The sequence below is a fragment of the Barbatula barbatula genome (assembly GCF_947034865.1).
Source record: "Barbatula barbatula genome assembly, chromosome: 12".
Taxonomy (NCBI): Eukaryota; Metazoa; Chordata; class Actinopteri; order Cypriniformes; family Nemacheilidae; genus Barbatula; species Barbatula barbatula.
The window spans coordinates 11,067,255-11,089,892 of NC_136775.1; the positions used below are offsets into that span (position 1 = coordinate 11,067,255).

General features: G+C 37.4%; 3 protein-coding genes across 4 annotated transcripts; 1 reads left to right on the forward strand and 2 right to left on the reverse strand.

Annotated features, from left to right (window-relative positions):
* Positions 1 to 6: 6 nt before the first annotated feature.
* Positions 7 to 3,774, forward strand: prelid3a (PRELI domain containing 3A). Of its 2 annotated transcripts, none has more exons than XM_079468851.1 (7): positions 7 to 93; positions 1,184 to 1,352; positions 1,570 to 1,659; positions 2,084 to 2,154; positions 2,268 to 2,370; positions 2,727 to 2,832; positions 2,950 to 3,774. In XM_079468851.1, exons 2-6 carry the CDS (start codon positions 1,215 to 1,217, stop codon positions 2,796 to 2,798), a joined length of 474 nt encoding a protein of 157 aa, XP_079324977.1. In that variant the 5' UTR covers positions 7 to 93; positions 1,184 to 1,214; the 3' UTR covers positions 2,799 to 2,832; positions 2,950 to 3,774. The 2 variants fall into 2 exon arrangements, with proteins under 2 accessions (XP_079324977.1, XP_079324976.1); XM_079468850.1 differs by lacking the exon at positions 7 to 93 and adding an exon at positions 351 to 518.
* Positions 3,775 to 5,056: 1,282 nt separating this feature from the next.
* On the reverse strand, positions 5,057 to 11,349 carry fbxo32 (F-box protein 32). The gene is made up of 10 exons (XM_079468839.1): positions 11,299 to 11,349; positions 10,432 to 10,797; positions 9,812 to 9,921; positions 9,671 to 9,720; positions 9,486 to 9,578; positions 7,935 to 8,028; positions 7,139 to 7,323; positions 6,330 to 6,512; positions 6,028 to 6,171; positions 5,057 to 5,935 (listed from the first exon to the last, which is right to left on the reverse strand). Exons 2-10 carry the CDS (start codon positions 10,551 to 10,553, stop codon positions 5,846 to 5,848), a joined length of 1,071 nt encoding a protein of 356 aa, XP_079324965.1. The 5' UTR covers positions 10,554 to 10,797; positions 11,299 to 11,349; the 3' UTR covers positions 5,057 to 5,845.
* Positions 11,350 to 14,242: 2,893 nt separating this feature from the next.
* Positions 14,243 to 17,684, reverse strand: klhl38b (kelch-like family member 38b). The gene is given in 5 exon segments (XM_079468813.1): positions 14,243 to 15,175; positions 15,274 to 15,379; positions 15,480 to 15,915; positions 15,917 to 16,828; positions 17,573 to 17,684. Coding segments are annotated over 5 exon segments (1,770 nt in total). The 5' UTR covers positions 17,599 to 17,684; the 3' UTR covers positions 14,243 to 14,885.
* Positions 17,685 to 22,638: the final 4,954 nt, after the last annotated feature.

Sequence of the window (22,638 nt, forward strand, 5' to 3'; positions counted from 1 at the left end):
ATTTCCAGACAGGAATTCCCCTGTGTATTATGCCATCTTGGTAAACCGCAGCTTTAATGTGTGCTGAACAACAACAACTAACTGACACGAAAGGTATATGTGTTTAACTTAATTCAGGTTTTTCTTATATTCGATAAAAGCAGTTTTAGCAACAAGCTTTCATGTATGTCTAATCACTTATCAAAAAGAGTAAAGATTTATGCAATTACAATGGCTGAGTATTTAGTGATCACCTCACGTAAATTAAAATGACCTGAATTAGCCATATAGTTTACTTCTTACTCTAGCAGCGCAACACATCAAGTTGTCAAAAGCGTCAGTGGCACGAGGCTTTATGCCTATTGGTAGTTGCCGTTGTGTCAGGGAGGGTCTAATGCACTAGTCGATGAGCATCTTGGAGCCGGTGTCATACGAACAGAGCGTAAAAATACGAATTTATAAGGTCGATCCATCGTCTTATGGAGGCACATAGTTATTGTTGCAGTAATGAAGATATGGAGCACGGAACACATATTCAGGTACAAGCAACATTAAGGAGGAAGGGAGCGCTCGTGAGTACGAGATTCCAGCATCTTCCACTGAATCATTTTTGGACCCTGATTCTCTTGTGTAGCACCGGTGGGATCAGATAGAAGAAGGGGTCGCATCCTGACAACATTTCGCCTACTTTTATATTTCGAAATATCGATTTACTCAGACACGCCATTCGAGTATTAATTTGCAAATGTTCATTCATTCGGGCCTATAGGCTGCTGTTCGTCATCCTTCGGTCATTTACTGTACACTTTTCACACTGCACGGATCATATGCGTGTAAACATTCGTTTTTATAGTTTTTAAGAATTTTTGTAGTAAATGTCTTAAATGGGGTGAGAATAAAATAGTTTTATATTAATGAATGAATATTTGATAATGCCTTTCATCACACTCTTAAAGTAGAATTGTGTAAAACAAGTTTATTTCCTAGTTTCATTTTCATTTTAAATATATCAACATATATTTAGTTTAATGTCCCAGTCTCTCTTGATGTGGATGTGATGCAGATAAAAATAGCTATAATTAGCTACTTTATCTGATAAACAATCTTATTTATACTACAGTACCTTTCCCAAAATAGCTGTGAGGTCAATGTTGTTGTTAACTTCCTTATAAGTCTCTGTAACGTGCTAATGTGTATTTCATAGCTACCCTTGGGAGACAGTGATCAAAGCAGCCATGAGGAAATATCCCAATCCAATGAATCCAAGTGTCGTTGGAGTGGATGTTCTTGATAGGAACTTGGACACGAATGGACGTCTACACAGTCATCGCCTCCTGAGCACAGAATGGGGTCTTCCAGGGGTTGTCAGAGCGGTAAGACATTATTCTTCAATGCTATTTTTTGTTAGTGTGACTAATGGGTCAGGTAAACAGAAAATATTTTTGTTTTCTTAGGTTCATCATTTTTGTTCCTTTTTGTACCTCTACACAACTAAAACACTTCTGTCTTGACATGTTTCGTGTAATAAACATTCAAAGATCTGTACATAAGGTTCGGCATATTAAAATGTATCATCTTATTTTCCCATAGATTTTAGGCACAAATCGAACCATGACATATGTAAAAGAACATTCCATTGTGGACCCAGAAGAAAAGAAAATGGAACTTTGCTCAACAAACGTAAGGCCTTAAAGGGAAAGTTCACCCGAAAATGAAAATACTGTCATCATTTACTCACCCTCATGTTGTTCCAAATCTGTAATAATGTCTTTGTTCTGCTCAACACAAAGGAAGATATTTGGAAGAATGTCGGTAACCAATCCGATCTCACCTCCGCATTTACTGCCATAGTACAAAAACTCGCTCTTGCGGAGCAGTAGAAGTGAAGCAGTTTATGTTTAGATTCGGAAATTATAGCATAACCTCCGGTGAGGCATCACTAAAGTCGTAAGTACAGGATGCATCTCTCTATGTGCACTCTTCAGCTGTAGCGTTCATTTTCGGGTGGTCACTATCCCTTTAAGACAAAGAGCCTTTATCGAAATGCCTATAAATGTATATGCTCAGTTAAAGATGAACTAAAGAAATGCATCTCTCCTTTTAGATAACCCTAACAAATTTAATATCGGTTGATGAAAGGCTTGTCTACAGACCTCATCCAGAAAATCCAGAGATGTAAGTTTAATATATGAACGTATTCCACCTATTTCACCTCCACCTATAAAAAAATACAATTAAAAGAAAATAAGGATAAAATTGTTTAAAAAGACTTTCGTTTTCTCCCATAGAACGGTATTAACCCAAGAGGCGATTATCACAGTGAAAGGGGTTAGTCTCAGCAGCTACCTGGAGGGGTTAATGGCTCTAACAATGTCAGCCAATGCAAGGAAGGTAGGCTCTGCCTTTTGTGCTCACTCAATAATATATAAATTAATTTGACTATGGAAACTCTTGGAATATTCCCTCTAACATCATACTGTTATCATGTGGTGATTACAATTCTACTGTGAATAAATGGGAACTTAAGTAGTACCAGTAGTTCCTGTTTTTCTCCGATGCAATCAGAGAAGTGCCACGAATAAGCAATTTATATTTTTATTTTTGTGGATGTTTCTTAAAAAGAAACCTTTTTTTAGAGTTTTGTCTTTTTGCAATAACGAAAAACAGTTTGATTCCATTTCATAGACTTTGCATTAGTGTATGCTTTAAAGATGATCACCAGATCTAAACATAACATTGTTTATCAGGGATGGGATGCCATCGAGTGGATCATTCAAAACTCTGAAAGAGAGAATGTGCCCCTGTGTGACCTGTGTTGAACAGCAATGATGTTTTATCTAGGATCTGTTTTAGGTTGGTATAAACCAAAACATAAATGCATGTTTTTGTTAAAAATTGTTAACTGTTATTAAAATGTAGCAAGTTTGACCACATTACAATGTATGATGACTGTTTCAATTCTGCTTTTAGAGCCTATGAGTGATGAACACATGATTAGGACATAAACGCACCAGCTCTGGAATCATGCACAGCTGACAAGTCAGACTTTAGTCCACCTTCTCTTTCTGTTAATTGTGTTAACCACACTGTAATGGTAATCTTTTATGCACTGTTGTGAAAATGTTTGTGAAAACATTGCACTATTACAGAAAAATGCTAAATAGAGTTTTGAATGTGGCAACAGAATATGTATGCACGGCACTGACTACCTCTTATTTTACTGTTATTTTATTGTGAGAATAGGGGACGATTTGATTTTGAATTGTAATTGATCGCATTATGCTATTCAATTTAATGTCGTATAAATCTTTACCATGTGAATCAGAGAGGTCAGTTTGTCTAAATAATATTCAAGTTTGTTTCAGAAATGTAAGACATGCATGGGAAGTCTTAAAGTGTCATTAATTTATAACACCTAGCTAAAACCTGTAGGATGTGTACTTTGTTTAGTGTTTAATTTAAAGATATTTATATTTGAATATTTTTTGATGCATCATAATTCCACATTATGGGAACATGTTACAAAGCTAAAGTTTTTTAATTGTTCATTATAGCTGTTTTATGATCTTTGTATCAGATTTGACATCATTTTACAACTATCTGCTTACACTTACACTCAATTTACCTGATTATTTGAAAATAAATAAAATTCATTTGAAAACAAATGATTTTCAATTAGTCTACCTGTCAAGTCCTAACAGAGCTCCCCATTGGCAAGAATTTATAAAGAAAAACAATGATTTATTTTCATTGATTTAAATTGCACATTTAAAATAAACGTCTGCTTAAATGTGATATCTTGTGTGTTGGCTTACAACAGCGTAAGAACCTTATGAAGTATCTTATTAAGGGGCAATGATTGCCACATGGAACCGATTTATATGTGCATTTATTTCTTCCAATATACACAGAATATTATCAGTTTATGTCATTCATTAAAATTTGAAGCAAGTTTTTAGGTTTGAAATGTGAGCATATCTAGTCTACATCTTTGCATCATTTAACACCTTTCATTATTGCATGGTATGTTGAAGTTAAGGTCATACTACTGTAGTATTACACACAATTAAATAGTTATAATTGTAAAAACTAACCTACTTGACATTTTGTAAGGCTACTCCTCCAGAGCAAAATCAGCATTTTTCCTTATAACGTGACGTTAGCCAAGCAGAAGTAAACAAGCCTGAAGTGGCTTTGTAAGTAGATTACAGTAATATAAGCAGTTATATTTATTCAGCTTTTATATTAAGAAAGGGAGACCTACATTATATGGACAAAAGTATTGGACACTGCCTGAACTGGGTTGACTACTTTAGTAATTTCTATTAACACAAATCTTAATGCTACAGCATATAATGATATTCTAGAGTTTTGTGTGCTTCTAATTTTATAGCAACAGTTTGGCCAGAGCCCTTTTCAGTTGCAACATTATGCACATGTGCAAAAAAGCAAACTTTCAACATAGATTGATTCAATCTAGTGTGGAAAAACTTGACTGGCATGCATAAAGCCCAGACCTGATCCCAACTGCTTTGGTATGACTTTCAAGCTTTATCCCAGACACTTATCCTTTAAACTCATGAATAATAGGATAGGGTAAAGTAATTCCAGGAAAGAAAAAGACCCTTCCAAAACTGTTGCAAGAAAGATAGAAATTCTTAAATGTAGTATTGTATGGTAGCATTAATACTTGTTTTGATCAGAATTACTAGATAAAGTTTTGTCCATATAGTGTAGAACTCTGTCAAACTCAAGTCTGTTTTCCTATTGACATTTTAATGTATATCTAATTCATCTTGGTGAGGGGGCATATAACAAGATGTAAGATAAAAATGACAAACTAAAATACTACTAAACACTAATAAAGTGCCTTAAATGTCTCCTGAAAATATTTATTTCCGTACTATGTGTATTCAATAGCTACATTATGTTATTCTTAAAATGGACATTCCGAGTTATTTTTAACTCTACTACAAAAACATACTTTTTTAAATTACATTTACTGTATAGTGTACCGCCTGTTATTTATTAAGTTATTTTAAAGCCACAAGATGGCAGTAAGAGTTGAAAGGTAATTATAGTAGTACCTTTTGGTTTATTTAATCTACAAGACCAGTGCAGTGGTATGTGTATGTCTACAAGTATATATGTATTATCAATTCCACTGAATGAACTGAACGAAAAGGATTTTATTCAGATTCGCCATAGCCAAATGAATAACAAATGTTTCCAAAATCAGCTTCGGCCATCATTTGCTTTTGACCACTCGAAACGATAAGGCACATTAGAAAAGTCTGTGCTTCAGTGCTTCATTTTACTCATTTATTTATTGTGTTTAGAAAAACAAGCACATTTAAAACACAAACCACTGAAAATATCAAATGTATAAAAGTGACAAAAAAAACATTCTTGGAAAAAGTATTGCACACCAGTGTTAAGGCCATTTTGGTAAACATACCCACATGCAACTTTGCTGAAGCACAAATATGCATCTTCAAGCAACAGTCCAATAAAGGTTGCCAAAAACCAACCCTATATTACATTCACAGAAGTGACCAGGTCATCCCGGCAGCATACGGGCAAGTTTTAATGCAAGTAGGATTATTAACTTCATTCTGATCCTCAAACTTTCTTCCGAGTAAATAAGATCTGTGCTAAATAAATAGACGTACATTCCTTATAAATAAACACAGCCTTCAAATATTGTCCGAACACAACTTTTTACATTTTACATGTAGTTTCCATACTTTCTTCATCACAAAAATCTTTTAACGCTATCAGACAACTGCTTCTTCCCTGCCTCAAGTCATCCAGGAATCCTTTGCACTATTGACACTATATACACATGGCAACTCACGCAGTCCCCCTAGAACTTAAAAAGGTTGATAAACCCCTGTGGAGAGACTGGCTTGCAGCAGGTCTCTGGATTATTGGCTGTACAAGGGTGGTCTGTATCCTGTAGTGAACAGACAAATAATACAACTATAATGGTTACTGCTATTAGAATAATCTAAACTAGTCTTCTATTACGATTAATCCTCATCTCACCTTCCAGAATAGGATGTGGCAGTGTGTGCAGAACTGTAGTGTGTCACTGTATTGCTCTTTATGTGGGTAGCACCGGCAGAGTTTGAAATACATCTTTTTCCATTCCAAATGTCCTTTATCTGACACCATTAGACGCTTGCGGATCTGTGTAAAAGGAAAAAAGTATGCAGAATTTTGCCAAATTCTGTGTTTGTTTACACAATAAGGGAATTCCTAAGTAATAGTTCACCTAAAATGTAAATTTTGGGTGAACTATTCCGTTAAGAACTGGACATTGAATTTAAAAAGGCAAAAACATCTACCTGTCTGTCTGTAAAGTGATAATGGCAGAGTTTCTTCCATAGCAGACGATCTTCTGTCAGCACACTTAGGTCTGGGCCTACTTGACCCAGGCTGACCAGATCTCGTCCATCGGACAGACGGTGCATGATGTTCAGCTGTAAGCTACCTGGCAGGTCCAGGAATGTCATCCCTGTGTTTGTAGGCTAGGTAGATTGACAAAAAATGACATCTGTTTACGTTTGGGATCTTTAGAGTCTCATAACAGTAGATTTTACATAGTTTCACATATTCCTGGTTCAACATTATAGATTGTCTTGGAATAGCGTTCCCGACAGCCAAATTCAGGGATAAAGTGATAATTCAACCCAAAAATGTTTTATTCTGTCATCATTTACACATCCTCTTCTCAATCAAACCTTTATGGCTTTTTTTCTTCCGCAGAACACAAAATGAGATAATTTGAAGAAAGTTGGTGGACAAACAGCACTGGCCCCCACTGCACTGGTTTGAAATGACATGAGGGCAAGTAAACAATGACAGAATTTAAATTTTTGGGTGAACAATCTCTTTAAGTTTAGCCTTAATGCTAAGATTATGTTTTAAACCAGGTTAGGGCTTGTGCACCATTTCCTTGTAATGTAGGGGTGATGTTATGGTGTTAGAACTGGGTCAGATTTCTGTAATTCCAGAAATAACAAAAGATTATAACCCAGGAACATGCCTCAGTTCCATCTTTATTAACCATTACACCATCAAAGCTCTGCAGATTGACTTTAATCGAATTGAATTGTGTTTTACATATAATATATTCTTAAGCTGTTGCACTCACCCTGTTGATCTGAATGTTGTCGAGCTGCTGTTGCCATTGCAGTATGTTCTCCATGCGGTGCACCCAGATGTTGATGTTGCCTACCAGGACAGACTTCCCCATGTCCTGAACCAGACTGCACAATGATGCATGTAGTGTCTGTAGCAGTTCTTTAATTGGTCGAACATTTTGCTGATCGTCTAGAACTGAGAAAGAAAGAAGAGAGTGTTAATTGTTATACTTAATTTAAAATAGTCTCAAGGACATAACACTATGGGTACTAGTGTGTTTACAGGATCTGTTTGTACATTAACTTTTACGTTCTTGTCAAATGCACACGCACACAAAACACTCAATAACAACCTATTTCTATCAGAAATCTTACATGAATAAGTGATCAAAAGTGATAATAGTAATGAAAACGTAGTTTTGGATGTTGTTCTGCATATCACTTGGTTCACCATAACAACCTGGAACTTTTGTTTGGTTGAAAGGACTTGTGGTTTACAGTATGCCTGAGATTACTGTTTGCTCTCAAAGGTCTGTCACACTTTCCAACGTAGGCTATGTGCTACAAGTCAAGCCCACCACAGTCATTTGTGTTGTGAGAGACTCCAGATAAACAGCTAGTCATGTGACAGATATTTACAAATTGTCCTATGAAGCAAATCAAGAGTTTGCTCCATTAACCAAAACAATATTTCAATGCAAGAAGTCTTTGGATAAATAACCAGATACATTGTAAGCATAAAAAACACACAATGCAGATATTTTTTCTAATAGTTTAGTTTGGCAAATATGTGAGCTATGATCTTACCTTTTTGCACAACCCTTTCCAGAATGTTCATGTAGTTTTTCTGTGCCACTCCACTAAGAGAAGGCAGTTGGGACTTGGCGATGAGCTCCAGCAGCTGAAATGTTAGACATAAATTTGAGACGTCAGACTGAGAGGCTCGATGTTCCAGCATTACTTGCAGACTGTTATTTTCAACGCTCTCCAGCCTTGGCAAAAACTCAGAAAAAAAGACATAAAAACGGGACGCTCTCTCTCCCCTCAAACACAGTCTCTGGCTAATGTCTCATTCAGCAGCGCCGTTTTGAAGTCCATATTAAATCAGCAAAACACAATTCCTTCAAATCATAACACTTTAATGAAATTTTTAAGGGTACAATGGAAAAGTTTGGGCATTAGTGTTTTTGATAGACGTGAACATGTGCATTCCATGTGAAGCTGATCCAGGTGTGGATTTGCAACATTATGTTGATTTGGAAAAGTCAGGACAGCCAAGAGCAGATAGTGAGGGCAGAGTTGTGCGCTCAAGCGGCTGCTTGGTGGAATGACCGGCATGTAAGAGCAGCACGATCCACATCACAGAGCAACAATGACCCACACTCGACCTAGAAGCATGTGAGCATTGTTATCCCCCCCTTCCCAGCACTTAAAGCCGCTTCAAGGGCCTTTATGTGGAGTATGATCGGACATCTCCATCCGCACCTTCTACTTAACCAACTTTTGACATCCACAACTGACTTGTTTGGCATTGTACAAACTAACAAGTGGCTTAACAGGTTCATAAACTAAATGTTTATATTATTCAGCTGCTCTTTTGAAGTGACATTACATAATTACACGCATTACTCAAAAACATGTTGTGGCAATGTTTTGTTGCTGTAAAAGCATGCTAATAGCTGTGTTTTGACACCATGACACAGCGTGACATCAGAGCGGTACATTCATGTTGATAATGACAGGTTGTAATATTACGTCTCGAGCTGCGTTTTAAGTGGTCTAATGGGACTGTTTTTCCATTCCGACTAAACCTGATCTCTGTAACTGAGCTCTGACACAACACCATCACAAGGCCAGACAACCATGAGTCTACAAGATAAACCTGACACTACTGTGTCTCAACACCATCCTGGTGGGTGGTGATGGTGTTGGAGCGAACGGGCACCTAAGTCACTTGACTTTCCGTTCTGGTTTCATAAGCTCTGGCCTTCTTTTCTCATCTCAGCTGTCTGTTGTAACAATGTGTGACAGTAACCTCAACATCAAAATGACCTTTAATTTCATCTCTGGAACATTTAGTGATCCTAAAGCGAGCAAATCCCACCTGCCCATGTCGGCAGCCCCGTTTAGACAAACAAACCATCTTCTTCTGTTTTTTCCAGGAAGAATGTAGTTAAAATATGGTGCCTGTGCATCTGCTATGAAACTGGCCCAGCGGAGCTCTTGTCTTGTCTGGTGTGCAATGATAAGAGTAAAACTACTGACAAACAGCCAGAGGCCAAGTCTTAACCCCTTCTTCTCAAGAGCCTGGCAATTATCAGTTTCTTCAGCCTTCCATAAGAATATTGGGGTACTTACCCTAACAACATAATTGAATCGCCTGATATCCTTGATGGCACTGCAGAAGTCCAAGCGATTAAATGCTTCTCCCAAAGTACAATATCCATGACGCTGGGTAAAACGATCAGGTTGAAAGTATTAGTCAACCACTTGTCTGTTGTATTCACAAAGACTTCCACTATAAGATCAACGACAGGACTTACCTCCTTGGTACTTCCTTTGTGAACATATATCCATTTATCTCTGTGAAAATCTGCAATGAAGAAACAAAAAATGATGTTTTTTGCTGTAACTGCTTGTGTTTTTTGTTGCTTGTGTTTGTTGTAAAGTAAAGCAATGCTTACAAGGAATCTTAGTGTTGTTGTTCAGCAAGTCCTTTTTCCGCTTCTTCGCTGCCACATCATAGTTAATGCTGAGGATCAAATTCTCCTTGTCATATTCTTCTTTGCAATTGCTGAATGGAGAAACGGAAACCGTTGAGATGTTTTCTTAATGTTCCTCGTTCAGTAACATCTGTATTTATATCGCAAGCATTACACGTATGAAAATATTTAGTATACCAAGTGCCTATATGTATCACTTTAGTGCGACAGTTCTAGAAACGGTAAATGTGACCTATCCCTCTGTCGAGTTATTAATAGCAACTTGATAAACAGCTGATGAGTAAACACAAAGGCATATGACAGCGATTTACTGCAATGCTGTAATTCGAGCTCCACATCCCCATCCTCCTTCCCAGTATTGATGTTGCTTTATGAAATACATACAAAGTCTTTTTGCGACTGAAGTAAACAGCCAACAGTTTTCCGACGTACAAGAAACATATTTGTTCGTCCATGAATTTGATTTAGACATTGCGCCTGCATTTAAAACTACGCCATTTGTTTGATACTGTTTTTAAAGCGATCGACACATGAAAAATCACTTCACTCGCTTGACCAACGTCGACTAGTTTAAAACTAACCTCTTCCGTTCCGAAACATTGTTATTCGTCTCGTTCTCATCTTTAGTTGTTTTTTTCCATCCATCATCGGTTTTCACCCAGCTTTGACCAGGTGAGCGCCAGTCTTGACCAAGAAATGGCATTGTTAAGATGTGAAGACGAGTGGAAAAAGTACGGGAATTATAGAAAAAATAAAAGCTGTTAAATTGATTTTATTTTGGTTGCTTCTTTTTTAAATCATGCTGTGAAAGTGTCTCTGTTGATAATAGTGCGCAGCTGTATTTATATTGTGAGGAGGATAATCCGGAAATGCTCCTGGCTCCGCCCCCTTGGACAGCGTTCTTCAACACGTGGCTTTGTTTACCATCTTCCTTGATGTTGCAAAACCTCAGGAGAAACATAATCACACTTGAATAGTTCAGAACGTTACTGATCACCTGTCCTCGTGCGTTATGAAATATCATAAACCGTAAATGTAATTTAATGTTTCGTGGTTGGAATTTTTCTACATTCTACAATAACAAAAAGGAATCCACAAAATGCCCACGACTGTAAAAATAAACCTTGACATTGAGGCTCCAACATTAATCATGGAATCCTTGCATATGTATAGACATTTTAGCATGTATAAATGAGGTCAAAATAGGAAAAAAATTAGTTTATGTGAATGTAAATGAACTTTGTACTTCACCATTAATCAGAAGCTGTGCCAACTAAACATGTGTAAAGTTGTACTAGGCTTGTTCTATCTTTTCTGTGTTGCTTTATCTTATCATTCAGCCTGTTCATAAAATGGATCTGGATGTAACTGTGATAAAGAAATACCCCTTTGAAGTTGATTTCATCAAAACCAATTCACAGTTGAATGGTAATGAGAATCATACCAACCATGAAATGTGACCGACCTTTACCACTTCATGCTTTAACAAGAGTAGATGGAAAGGAGAAACTACAAGCCACCTTTTATCATATAATCTCTTTAGTCACACATAACCGTTGATTGTTTCCTTTCAGTATAGGTTAATTCTCATCAGCTGAAACCTGCTGTGTGTGTAGACCTCCCCCGTGTTGTCATTGTATGTTTTGGTTAAAAGGTGTGTATTGCAGTATAACGCTTGATGAGTGTTTGCCGTCTTTTGACAAGACGCACTTTACAAATAGTGAGGATATTTACAAAGGGTGAGAGGAAACAATTTCTAATGCTTTTCGACTGTAAATAAGTAATTCCATTAAACTGCTTTAAGGTCACTTGATGTGATAAAGGTTACTGGAAACAACATTCATCAAACGATTTGTCTCTTCATAGACTGATTTCACTCCACTTCCATGTTGAAATAAAAAAACGCAGACGTGGGCAGACATGGGAAGAAAACCGGAGGGGCAGATAGACTGCAATGGTTTGGACTACCGTCAGGTGTCTGTGACATGAATAAACAAATGATGCTTTTAAAAACAAGGTTAGAGTAGCTGTGTGTGCGCTAATGAAACCCGCTTATGGCAGTTAAAATGTTTCTATTGCCTCGAAGTCAGTCTGATAGATTATACTATATGGATGAAAAGAGTCATTTAACCTTCACCAAGTGTCTAATGGAAGCTGTATCCGCAGGAACACATGGGAAGGTGCATGAGCACATGTACAGTGTGTGACTCTTGTCACAGTCATGCTGAGAACCATGTTGCTTAATAATCCTTCCAGACCTCAATGCTTCACAAGCAATCTGCTTCAAGTGAAGATGATATTTCATTTTACAATCTTTAAAAGACAATCTTGTAAACAGTTTCTTTAAATGAAAAAAGGGTTAATATAATCAAACAAGGTTCAGTGTTGCTCTCTATCTTTGAGAACCTTCTACCATGTTTCATAATCACATCTCATAGTGAGGAATCTGATCTGTGTCTCAACAGTATTACTTATGTTACTAAAGCACTACATTGTTGGTTATATTATGGGTTGAGCTCCATTATATTTTCTTATTTCATATTATATTCCAAATGGCTGTTGTTTCACATCAAGACAGCAATGCAGAAATTCAGCAAACTTTACATTTGTCATATTTCTATTTTATGATTCAAAGTGAAAAAATGCTTTAAACAGAAAGACTCATCAAAACAATATTAAGCTTTCATGTAATGTAATACAGTACATGATCTGTCCCGGACTGTTTTTGTTTCGTGTTTGTGGCATTGAACACGCACACACACATGATCAGACATACTCAACATCACACCTGCTGCTGTTACTCTTGCACCAATTTCATCATTCCCTCATGGTTCACCCTGTGAAATGTTTCAATTTGCTGGCCGACACATCTGCAACATATGGCCAGCCACATGATTCTTAGGGTGTAATGTTCTCCCTTGTTTGTTTCTAAAAATAACACAAGATTGCCAGCAAAGTTTGAACCTGAACGTCCCTCATTTGACAGGACAATCTAAGGTAAAACATATTCAGGTTCGAACTAGAAATGAACTTTGTTGACCAAGTGAAATCAATGCAAATCCAAAAAGCACACAGAATGCTATAGATCTCAATGTGTCTTGAGTAATCATAGCACACACACAGACTTAAGCTTATATCAGCGTTTAGGTTCATGTTTTCCCAGTTCAAAAAACAAATACAAAACATGGCTATAACATAGGCCTATCTGCTAAAGGCACTAGTCTAATTTGATGTAGTTTGCAGATACTCCTTGTAATCTAAAATCTTTAAACAGAAATACAGTATGTGTCTCATATTGATCACATTTATCGCAAATACTGTTTTTAAATGTTCCATCTAAATTACATATTCATTTAGCAGACACTGTGCTCATCAAGTGACTCATGAGTGAGTGAAGTATGTAAGACATCTTTTAAATCCGGAAATCCATACACTTACAGAAAAGACAGTAGCTAAATTCATCCCTGTGATTCATTGTTTCATGTCTGAGCATGCAGACACCGGTCTCATACAGTGTAAGAGAGAGTCAGAGATTGATATGTGAGAGTCAGACAGGGCAATAAAACACACTCAGACACACAATTCTTTTACGCACTCTTATGTCTCATGCATCAAATAATAAAACTTTTTTATTTAAATTCACATTTACATTTAGTCATTTAGCAGACGCTTTTATCCTAAGCGACTTACAAAGAGTTCGGGGAGCAATAAGCGATATGTCATAAAAGAGCAATAGTAAGATAGGTGCTAATACAAAGTTACTAGTTTCAACAAAAGCTAGACCACTACCTGTTGAGAGAATGTTAAGCCTATATGCATATTCATATTAGAATATACAACACATTTTTATATTTTTTATTAGATCTATTACACTTATATAATAATACAAATATATAGTATGTGACTCAGACACCAGCTTTCCTGTAAGCCCAGTGGTAAGAGCATTGTGTTAACAACGCAAGGTTTTGGGTATGATCCCAGGGGATTGCAGATACCTTTGTATAAATGTATGGACGCTTTGGATAAAGTAGTCTGCCAAGTGCGTAAATGTAATGTATGTTACGCTAAAATCATTACGATATTAAGTAAAGATCTAGTTCCACAAAGATATTTAGTAAATATCCTATCCTAAATGTTTCAAAACTGTATTTTTGTGAGTGGACAGCCTGCTACAGTGCCTCGGATTAACAACTTCAAAGGCAATTTTCTCAATATTTAGATTTTCTTTAGCACACCCAGATTCCAGAGTTTTAAACTACTGTATCTCCGCCAGATATTGTCCTATCCTAAAAATCCATATATTAATAGAAAATGTATTTCTATTTTCGTATGATGTAAAATCTCAATTCAAATAAATTGACCAATAAGACAAAACAAAGTTTTGTTGTCAAGGGTGACATATTTTATTGAATCTTTAAGTCATACAGTAGAATACAATTAAATGTACAAAAATAGACAGTTTCAGCGGCAACAACATAAACAAATGTTATGTTGACCAAACTTTACTTCCGATAGACATCTGCAAAGAATCAATAACTCTTGAGTAGTTTTAATGTAATTCAATTCAATACAATCAATACAAAATAAAATATTAATATAAATTCAATATAAATTTTTTTTTATAGCCAAACACATCCCGAAAGTTAACTTCCGGCCAGCATGTGCGTCCGATGAAACTGTCTATATAAACTGTCATCATGCCATGCAGATAATCTTAATTTACCATTGTGATAGTACAATTAAATGTATTTAAAACATTTATTAATAGTAAACATTTTAGTCATTTGACATTTTAAATTGTTCCACTACGTAACTACATTTGAAAATAGATCACAAAATACATGTAAAAAATGAAGGAATGTGCTTAAATAAATCTCTCAAGACTAATAAATAACTAAGAACTTTTAAATTTTTTCCTAAATTTAACATAAAAAATAGCAATATGTGCAACCCTTCTCAAAACATTACCTCTTAATTTTTTTTATAGTTTGTTTGAAGTTACTAAGCTACATTGAGTACAGTAAGATAAATCCATTTATGGAGGGAGAGACTTATCAGAGAGATAGACCAGGGATACTGAGCCATGGTCAAATAACTTAAATGGTAAAGTTCCCATTGACGCCCATGAGTCTGTCTTTGGGTCATAGCAGTCAAAACTGTCCAAGTCTTCCACACTGTCCTGGCTATTAATGAAGCGCCCCCCTGTGACATAGAGCTTGTTTTTCACTACAGTAGCAGAGTGATGCATCTTCCTCAACTTCATATTTTCACATTTTTCAAACCTGTTGGTTTTAACATCATAGGCTACCATTCGTCTCGTATAGCCTGTTAAAACAATACAAAATAAGGTTAATACTAACGTACTTATATAGCTATATAGCTTAAATAGCCTAGCTAAGATTTCACAACTAAATTGATCTTACCGCCTACGATGTAGATTTTGTCATCGATCACTGCTGCAGGGGCGCAAACATTCTTCACTGTTCTGGTCTCCATTGTGCACCACAGATTTCTTCCGATGTGGTATATCTACAGTATAGGGACAGATTTTAACACCTTAAAATCATACAACACCATTTTAATGTATGCTTCATTCAATACTCTCCAGCTCTTAATTAATTGGGCAAACCTGGATTATTCGAGCTGGTTTCTGCATGGCGTCTTCCCCTCCAAACACATATATTCTCTGGTCATGTGCTGCCACAGCTGGGTGTAGAACTGGTGTGGGCATAGGTGCCATGGCTTCCCACCGGTTGAACATGGTGTCGTATCGCTCGACCTGATTGGACAGCTGATGGTCAGCTGTCAATCCACCCAGTACGAAAATAAAATGCAGATAAGAAATGCTCTGATGGGCATATCGAGGCGTCAGCATAGGTTCTCCCATTCTCCACTGGTTTGTTTTCAGAGAAAGTGTGTACATGGTGTTGCTGGGTTTGCACTCCCCTCGTGCTCTCGTGGTTAAGCCCCCCAGCACATAAAGGATGCTGTGCATGCTGATGTAAGAGGGTCGGTAGAGTCTCAATGGAATTTTCGCCAGCCACTGCCAGCGCCGGGTCTGCTCAGAGCAATGCTTCACGAGATGTCTGCTCTCCGTTCTTGCGACCTCCCATCACTACAAGCGATTCCTTACAGTTCTGACGCCGTGGAGCCTTCCAGAGAGGCTCCAGGTCACCGGGACACAGAGTTCCAACAGAAAAGAGAAGACGACGTACGGATTCTATTATTTCTAAGCACAGTGAAGAGGACTGAACAAGAGGGTCATTGGCTATAAACTGAAAGAGGTAGGAAGGATGGATGTATCTCAGCCTCACGCGACGGAACAAGTTGTGGATGGTGCCGCGTCGGGAAAACGGTTCATGGTGGATCCAAGCTAAAAGAGTTTCGAATACCTGCTCCTCCTCAATGCATAGTCTATCGTCTTCGAGGTAGCTCAGCAGTTCAGGTAGAGAAAGTTCACAGAAGTCCTCAGAGACCACCACATCCGAGAAGCTCCTGACGGCCACCTCTCTGGCTTTTTCCTGCAAGCTGGAGCAATGCAGGATTTCTGAGAGACGGATCATGCTCAGGCAGTTGTCTGAACTGAGCTGAGCTTGAAGGAACATCGAGCAGGCCTCAAATAATCTTCCATACTGAAGCATGGAGGCAGCTTGCATCAGAGGGAGAACCAGCTCCATGGTGATGCTGATGGCCCCTGTGTAAACGTAGTCCACAATACTCACCAGGATGTCGTAAGGAACACCCTGCAGCTCAATCTTGGGCTTTTGGCTCTCCAGGAAGCTGCTGCAAAACATGGCGTAGAAGTAAGGGCTGCTGGACACCAGAACATTCCGGTGACATGGAATCCCCTTGCTGTCGGAGCAAAGGATAACGTCAGTGAGAAGTTGCGCCTTCCTTAAGCCATTCAACTCCAGGAGGAGGGTAGAGATGAACTCTCTGTCTTTATAGTGCAGGATGTCTGATATTGGACTATCTAAGCTGTGTAAAAGAGACGAAAGATTTATATTTACAGCATATTTTTTGAACAGGCACATGGAAGCACTTTTAGTTCTAGTTTTTTATAAATAAAGTAATGCTAGATTTCAATAGACACATTGTTATCTAAAGTGACCTTGCTAATGCACAGGCATGCCTGTTCAAAGAACAGCTATCACATTCCTCCAGGATGCTGCACCGCGCTTTTGCATGAGGCCGACTTTATCAAAATGGTTATGTCATTTCTCAGCTGTTTTTATTATGGCACTTTGTCCTTGATAAATATAGCAATGAAAATGTAAATTTATTTCCATCACATGGCTTTAGTCAGCAATTCTCATAGTCACACATAAATCTTATTCACAAACATACTGTACACTTACAGAGGCAAAACGTCTTTTATACAGTACATGACATTATCATCTTAAAAACATTAGCCTTTGTGTTTATTATATGTTTATTTCTGACTGACTGCGCATTACAATAGAAATCAAAGTGCAAATTCTAAATGATTTATTAGCATTTGCACACATATTATATTACAAGAGAATGCCTTTTATAAAGGGAATGAAAATAAAATGATCCGTCATCATATAGCCAGACAACGTCTACAGTCATTTAAAAGGTATACCACAACAGCACAGTTGCTCGGCATACATTTCATTACAAATCACTTAAATTTCATGCATTTAATAATAATCTACACAGGTGTGTGCTTGGAGAGGTGTAAGCCGCATCATGACTTACCTCGTCTCATCTGATTTGATGCACATTGTAACCAATCCTGCAAATTAGCTGTGTATCATCAATATCAATATTCAATCTACGACCCCCCGTTTTCTTAAACACTTCACTTCTGAAAGTTCTTCACTTTCTGAGTTTGTCAGGTGGATGTTTATAGAGACCGGGGCATCCGTGGTAGCCTATGTTATTTGTTGTTCTGAAATCCTTTGCACATACCAGACTCGCTAAAAATAGAATGCGTTCTTCTCTGTCAGAACTTACGCTGTTTCCACTAACACCTATTCGTGGTACACCCTCTCCCTTCTTTTTTCCACAACACAAGTTTATTATCGCCGTCTGCATAGTGTGTCCGATTGCAACACGCTTAACCACGTGTGCATGTTTAATGAGAGTGTAAACACTGCTTGTGCTCGAACGCTATTCTAAGACCCTGATTTGCACTCGGAAAGACCCTTTCATTCCTAAGTTAAGCTTTCCAAAATCCAGAATTGTGTCACTGCAGCAGTTGACAATAAAACACTGGACTGATGATGGAGGCTCGTGGTGAGGAAATATACCCTAACAGATGAAAGCTTTGAAACATTGTTTGTTTGATCACAACCCAGTGATACTTTACTCTCCTTCAGTAGGATATGCAATGATTCATTTCACATAGAAGTCTGTGATTTTCAGTGATTAAAGAAATAAAATTACCTTTTACTTATATCATAAAAATATCTGTAAATGTTTATCAAAGTCATTAAACGGATAGCTGAGGTCATGTTTTTATTTAAACAACATTTTACCGATCATTCATGCAGTTTTCATTAAAAAATACAAAGAGACATGGTGCAAATAAACAGGACTGTATCTTTATATCTTTGTTATTTATATTTGAATAAGATTAATTTGGTTAAAAATTAATTTATATATTTCAGATTTTGGAATGGAATTCTAGGGCGCCATCTAGTGATAGTTCTCTGTACTGCGGAACATTGCATACTGAGAAGCATTATGCAACAGTTGCACCTGTGCAGTCATCTGTTTCGCATAAGCTGCTCTGTTGTTCTACAACTGTCTAAATAGCTTGCTATAAACATCTACAACATGCCATTAATTCAAGCTACAAACAAACAGTCTCAACACTTGTTATCCAGGAAAACAAATACAAAAACACCATCACGTCACCGGCCTATATATACTTAAAGAATAAACGGTGAAAATTTTTCGTAGCATGGGGTCCTACAGCAACAGACAGAAAACTTGCTTCTTACTTGCTAAAGTATGTTACATATGCTGTATAAACTGATATGATACTCTGCTTGATCAACCTAAAAAAACATTAAACAGCTCGAGGTAATGAGCCACCTGTTTATTCTGCATTAAACCCTTTAAACTGGGCATGTCTTGCTGCCTCTGCAACTGGAATTACACCATTCTATTACATCTGATAATGTGTTCATACAGCCTATTATAATGATTATACAGATGTTATGATTTAATTGGTAAACTTGTTTCCCTAGAATCAAACAAAACAAACCCCAACATGTTCATTTGAATCCCTCAAATCTCAAAGCAGACAGGCCTTGAACTACACTGCATGGGGTTAGTTTTTAAAACATTACTGCTCATCTGTAAAGTCTCCTCCTTAGTTACACATCAACCAAACGTAAATGGGCATGACTTATTTTTTAGAGTTTAACTTAACGGTAGAAAACCAGAATATCAGGTCAATCATTAAGGGTTAACAAAGATTTGTTTAAACGTTCAGGACAACACCTAAAATCAATATGGCAGCCAATACATTATGAGTACAATCACCAGAATGCTTTGTACTTCTCACATTTCTTTCTGATTTGCTCTTAAGCGATTCTGTACAAAATGCATAAAGTCTGTTGTGCATTGGTTAATTATATCTCAGGTCAAGCGATCACTTTCATAAAGCCTGTACTTCAGGAAAAACATGTTTATTGATTAACCGCTTATCACTCCATGAGTAAATGAAGAGTAACATTTACATGAAGAGATTTACATTTACATTTAGTCATTTAGCAGACGCTTTTATCCAAAGTGACTTACAAAGAGTTCAGGGAGCACTAAGCGATATGTCATACAGGGGCAATAATACAAAAGGTGGCAATACAAAGTTACTAGTTTCAACAAAAGCCAGACCACAACCTGTTGAAAGAGAGAGGGTTATTGTACATACACTTTTCCCATTTGTCTGTCAAGAATTCACAGAAGAATTTCTGGTGAAATCAGGTTTCATGTAATTTTTTGGAGGTTGTGAAGAGATGACCTCTGGGACCCGTTTCAGAAAGCAGGGTAAGTGCAAACTCAGTGTAAGTTAACCCCGGAAAACGGGATACTCTGGGTTTTCAGTTTCAGAACGCGAGGTATATCAAACCCGTGACCGCGGGGTAAGTCAAGCCTGTTTCAGAAATCAAGGTATATTATACTTAGAGTGAGTAACCATAGTAACCTACTCTGTGAACCTAACCTGGTCGGGAGCAGGTTTTATTCCACTAACCCGAGGTTTGTTTCAATCTCCGCCCCTTTTAGAAGCGCGAGCGGTGTTGAAATTGCCTTCGCAGTTAGTTTTTTCATTCGTTTTCCTTAATCGCGCACAAGTTTATAACATAGACATTAAATGTCCGTTTATTCAGTACCCGTAGATGAGGAAGCTGCATTCATTCAGAGAGAGTTACATTTACGTCGGGAGAGTATATGGTGAAGCCACGTTTGGATGTTTTATCATATGCGGAGGATTCTTTATTTGAGCGGCACAGTTTTTCTTTACAGTCCATTAAATATATTCACAATCTGCTTCATCCTTACATCACAAACCTCACTCGTCGGGGTCGCGCTCTTACATCTGAGCAGATTCTCTGTATGGCTTTACGTTTCTTTACTAATGGAAGCTTTCTTTATAACACCGGGGATGCAGAACACGTTAGCAAGGCAACTGTATGCAGAGCAGTAAGAAAAGTGTGCATCGCTCTCAAGCACTTTATATACATTTGTGTTAAGTTTCCTGTGAGAGTCATCAAAGAGGAGTTTCATAGGATTGCAGGTGAATGGTGAACGTCTGTCTGAATAAGCTGATCAAATAAATGTGGTCTCGCTGCAAACTCTAATAATTCAAATACCCTTTAGGATTTTCCATTTTGATTGGGTGCAAATTTAAAAGATCCAACTCGCCCCGCGCGGGCTTCGAACTGCCGTCGGTCAGAATGAGACACGGGCGCTCTAACAACGAGCCTAACGATGCGCAGTCCCTATAACGTCCGTCGCCAGAGCATCTCTGTTGGTCGGGGAGTGACTCTAGCTGGCCTCCGTTACACATAGCTGGAGCAGGGGCGAGCATGGCCAGTTTTTTGTCTTCTATAGCCACAGTGCTCGGTTCTCATATACTCATAACTTTCAAGGCCAGTTTATTAAATATATCAAACATTTCCCAGTCAGGCATCCTACAAGCAAGAGCATTTAAACTCACCGGACTGAATGATGTTTTTATATTTCATTTCCAGCTGCTGCCATGTTCTTTTTATTGCAGAAGGATTGCACCTACATGACAAAAGTCGTAGGTATATATGTTTATATGTGTATATATATATATATATATATATATATATAGATATATATATAGTGCCTCCAATTCGACTGGCGAGAAATAAACGGAGCGCTTTTTGTCACGTGCCGTTGCCATGGTGAATCGTGTTATCTTCGCTCAATTGATGATGGCTTTTTAAAGCCGCGGTGAACACGAGTAACCTCGGGTGAACTTACTCAGAGTGGATTGAACTGATTGAAACCAGCTGTTCTGAAACAGAAAACTCAGAGTAGCGGTTATCTGAGTAAATCAACTCAGAGTTCATATTTTAACTCAGTGTTGCTTGAACCTCCTTATTGAAACGGGTCCCAGGACACCCTCTTAAAATCTGTTTGTTTACCTTTTTACTTGTTTTGAATGTCTAATGCTTTACATTTTAAATATGTAATTTATATCTTATTTGTTTAACTTATTTATGTAACATTTTTATTTTAATGTTTTTGTACATAAAAGGTATTTAACTAAACAATGTAAAAGAGAATTAAATACCTAAAATGTAACAGGTAAAAAAAGAAAAATGAAGCATGATTTTGACATTTATAACGGCACAATGTCTGATGCCTTTTGAAAAGAGGGAGACGAAAACACTAAAGTCTGAGATCACTTTCATCTTTTGGTTCTTAAAATGGACCTTCTTTATAATCCCCCTTCAATGGCTTTGTAACAGACCACCATAAAACAAGAGCCTCTCTCTAAAGCACAAAAGAAAATGATATACAAAGATTTTTACAGTGAACATTATAGTTGCATTTTTGTGCAAATGGAAAGCAGATCGTTTATCTGGGTAAAATATTCAGGCAAGTGCTGGTGTGTTCCTTTACAATATAATCAAATCAGGTGTTCCCACTGAAATAGTTACAATGGAAAATGCAATAAGGCCATTAGGAATAGCACGCTGAATGGTCACTGATCTTTAAAAGGCCAGGGCTGTATGTGTGACAGTGATATATTACACAGTGTGCTTTGCTCATGTGCAAATTTAAGGAGAAATGAGAAATAGGGAGATAGCAAATTAGGTCATGTTGTGTCAGATCTGAATGACCTACTTCTTTTGGACTTTTTTCTGATATGGTCTGGAGAGCATGTTCCACTTTCAGAGTGGTAGCAAAAACTTCTGATAGCATCAATGCAAGGCAAATACCAAAGTTTCACCTACAAAGTTAAGCAAACAACCCAGCTGCAATCAGCTTCATGGGCCATTTTACAGTGTTCACAAAAGCAATTATTCAAGTGAACTCTGTTTGAAATTAAACCACCAGACAGATCACGACATTACATTGTCTGCAGAAAGCTGTCAAATAAGCTGAGGCCTGCTGACCTGGTACTGGCCAAATGTCATGTTCCTCTAGAGGTCAGTACAGTATCTCATAAAATGTGTGTTGATAAAGATTGAAAAAGAACATGAAATTACACTCTGTGAGTAATATGATTAGAAGAATAACCTTTTAGTAACATTTTATCACTAAACAAATATGTG

What these genes read in the sequence shown, in the direction of transcription:
- prelid3a (XM_079468850.1), top strand. Translation starts at nt 487, where the DNA reads ATGAAGATATGGAGCACGGAACACATATTCAG. An exon ending in TTCCAGGGGTTGTCAGAGCG is followed by an intron (nt 1,353 to 1,569) that starts GTAAGACATTAT and finishes ATTTTCCCATAG; the next exon opens with ATTTTAGGCACAAATCGAAC. An exon ending in TGTCAGCCAATGCAAGGAAG is followed by an intron (nt 2,371 to 2,726) that starts GTAGGCTCTGCC and finishes ATTGTTTATCAG; the next exon opens with GGATGGGATGCCATCGAGTG.
- fbxo32 (XM_079468839.1), bottom strand. Translation starts at nt 10,553, where the DNA reads ATGCCATTTCTTGGTCAAGACTGGCGCTCACCTGGTCAAAGCTGGGTG. An exon ending in ACAAAGGAAGTACCAAGGAG is followed by an intron (nt 9,579 to 9,670) that starts GTAAGTCCTGTC and finishes CGTTTTACCCAG; the next exon opens with CGTCATGGATATTGTACTTT. An exon ending in GGAAAGGGTTGTGCAAAAAG is followed by an intron (nt 7,324 to 7,934) that starts GTAAGATCATAG and finishes TTTCTTTCTCAG; the next exon opens with TTCTAGACGATCAGCAAAAT.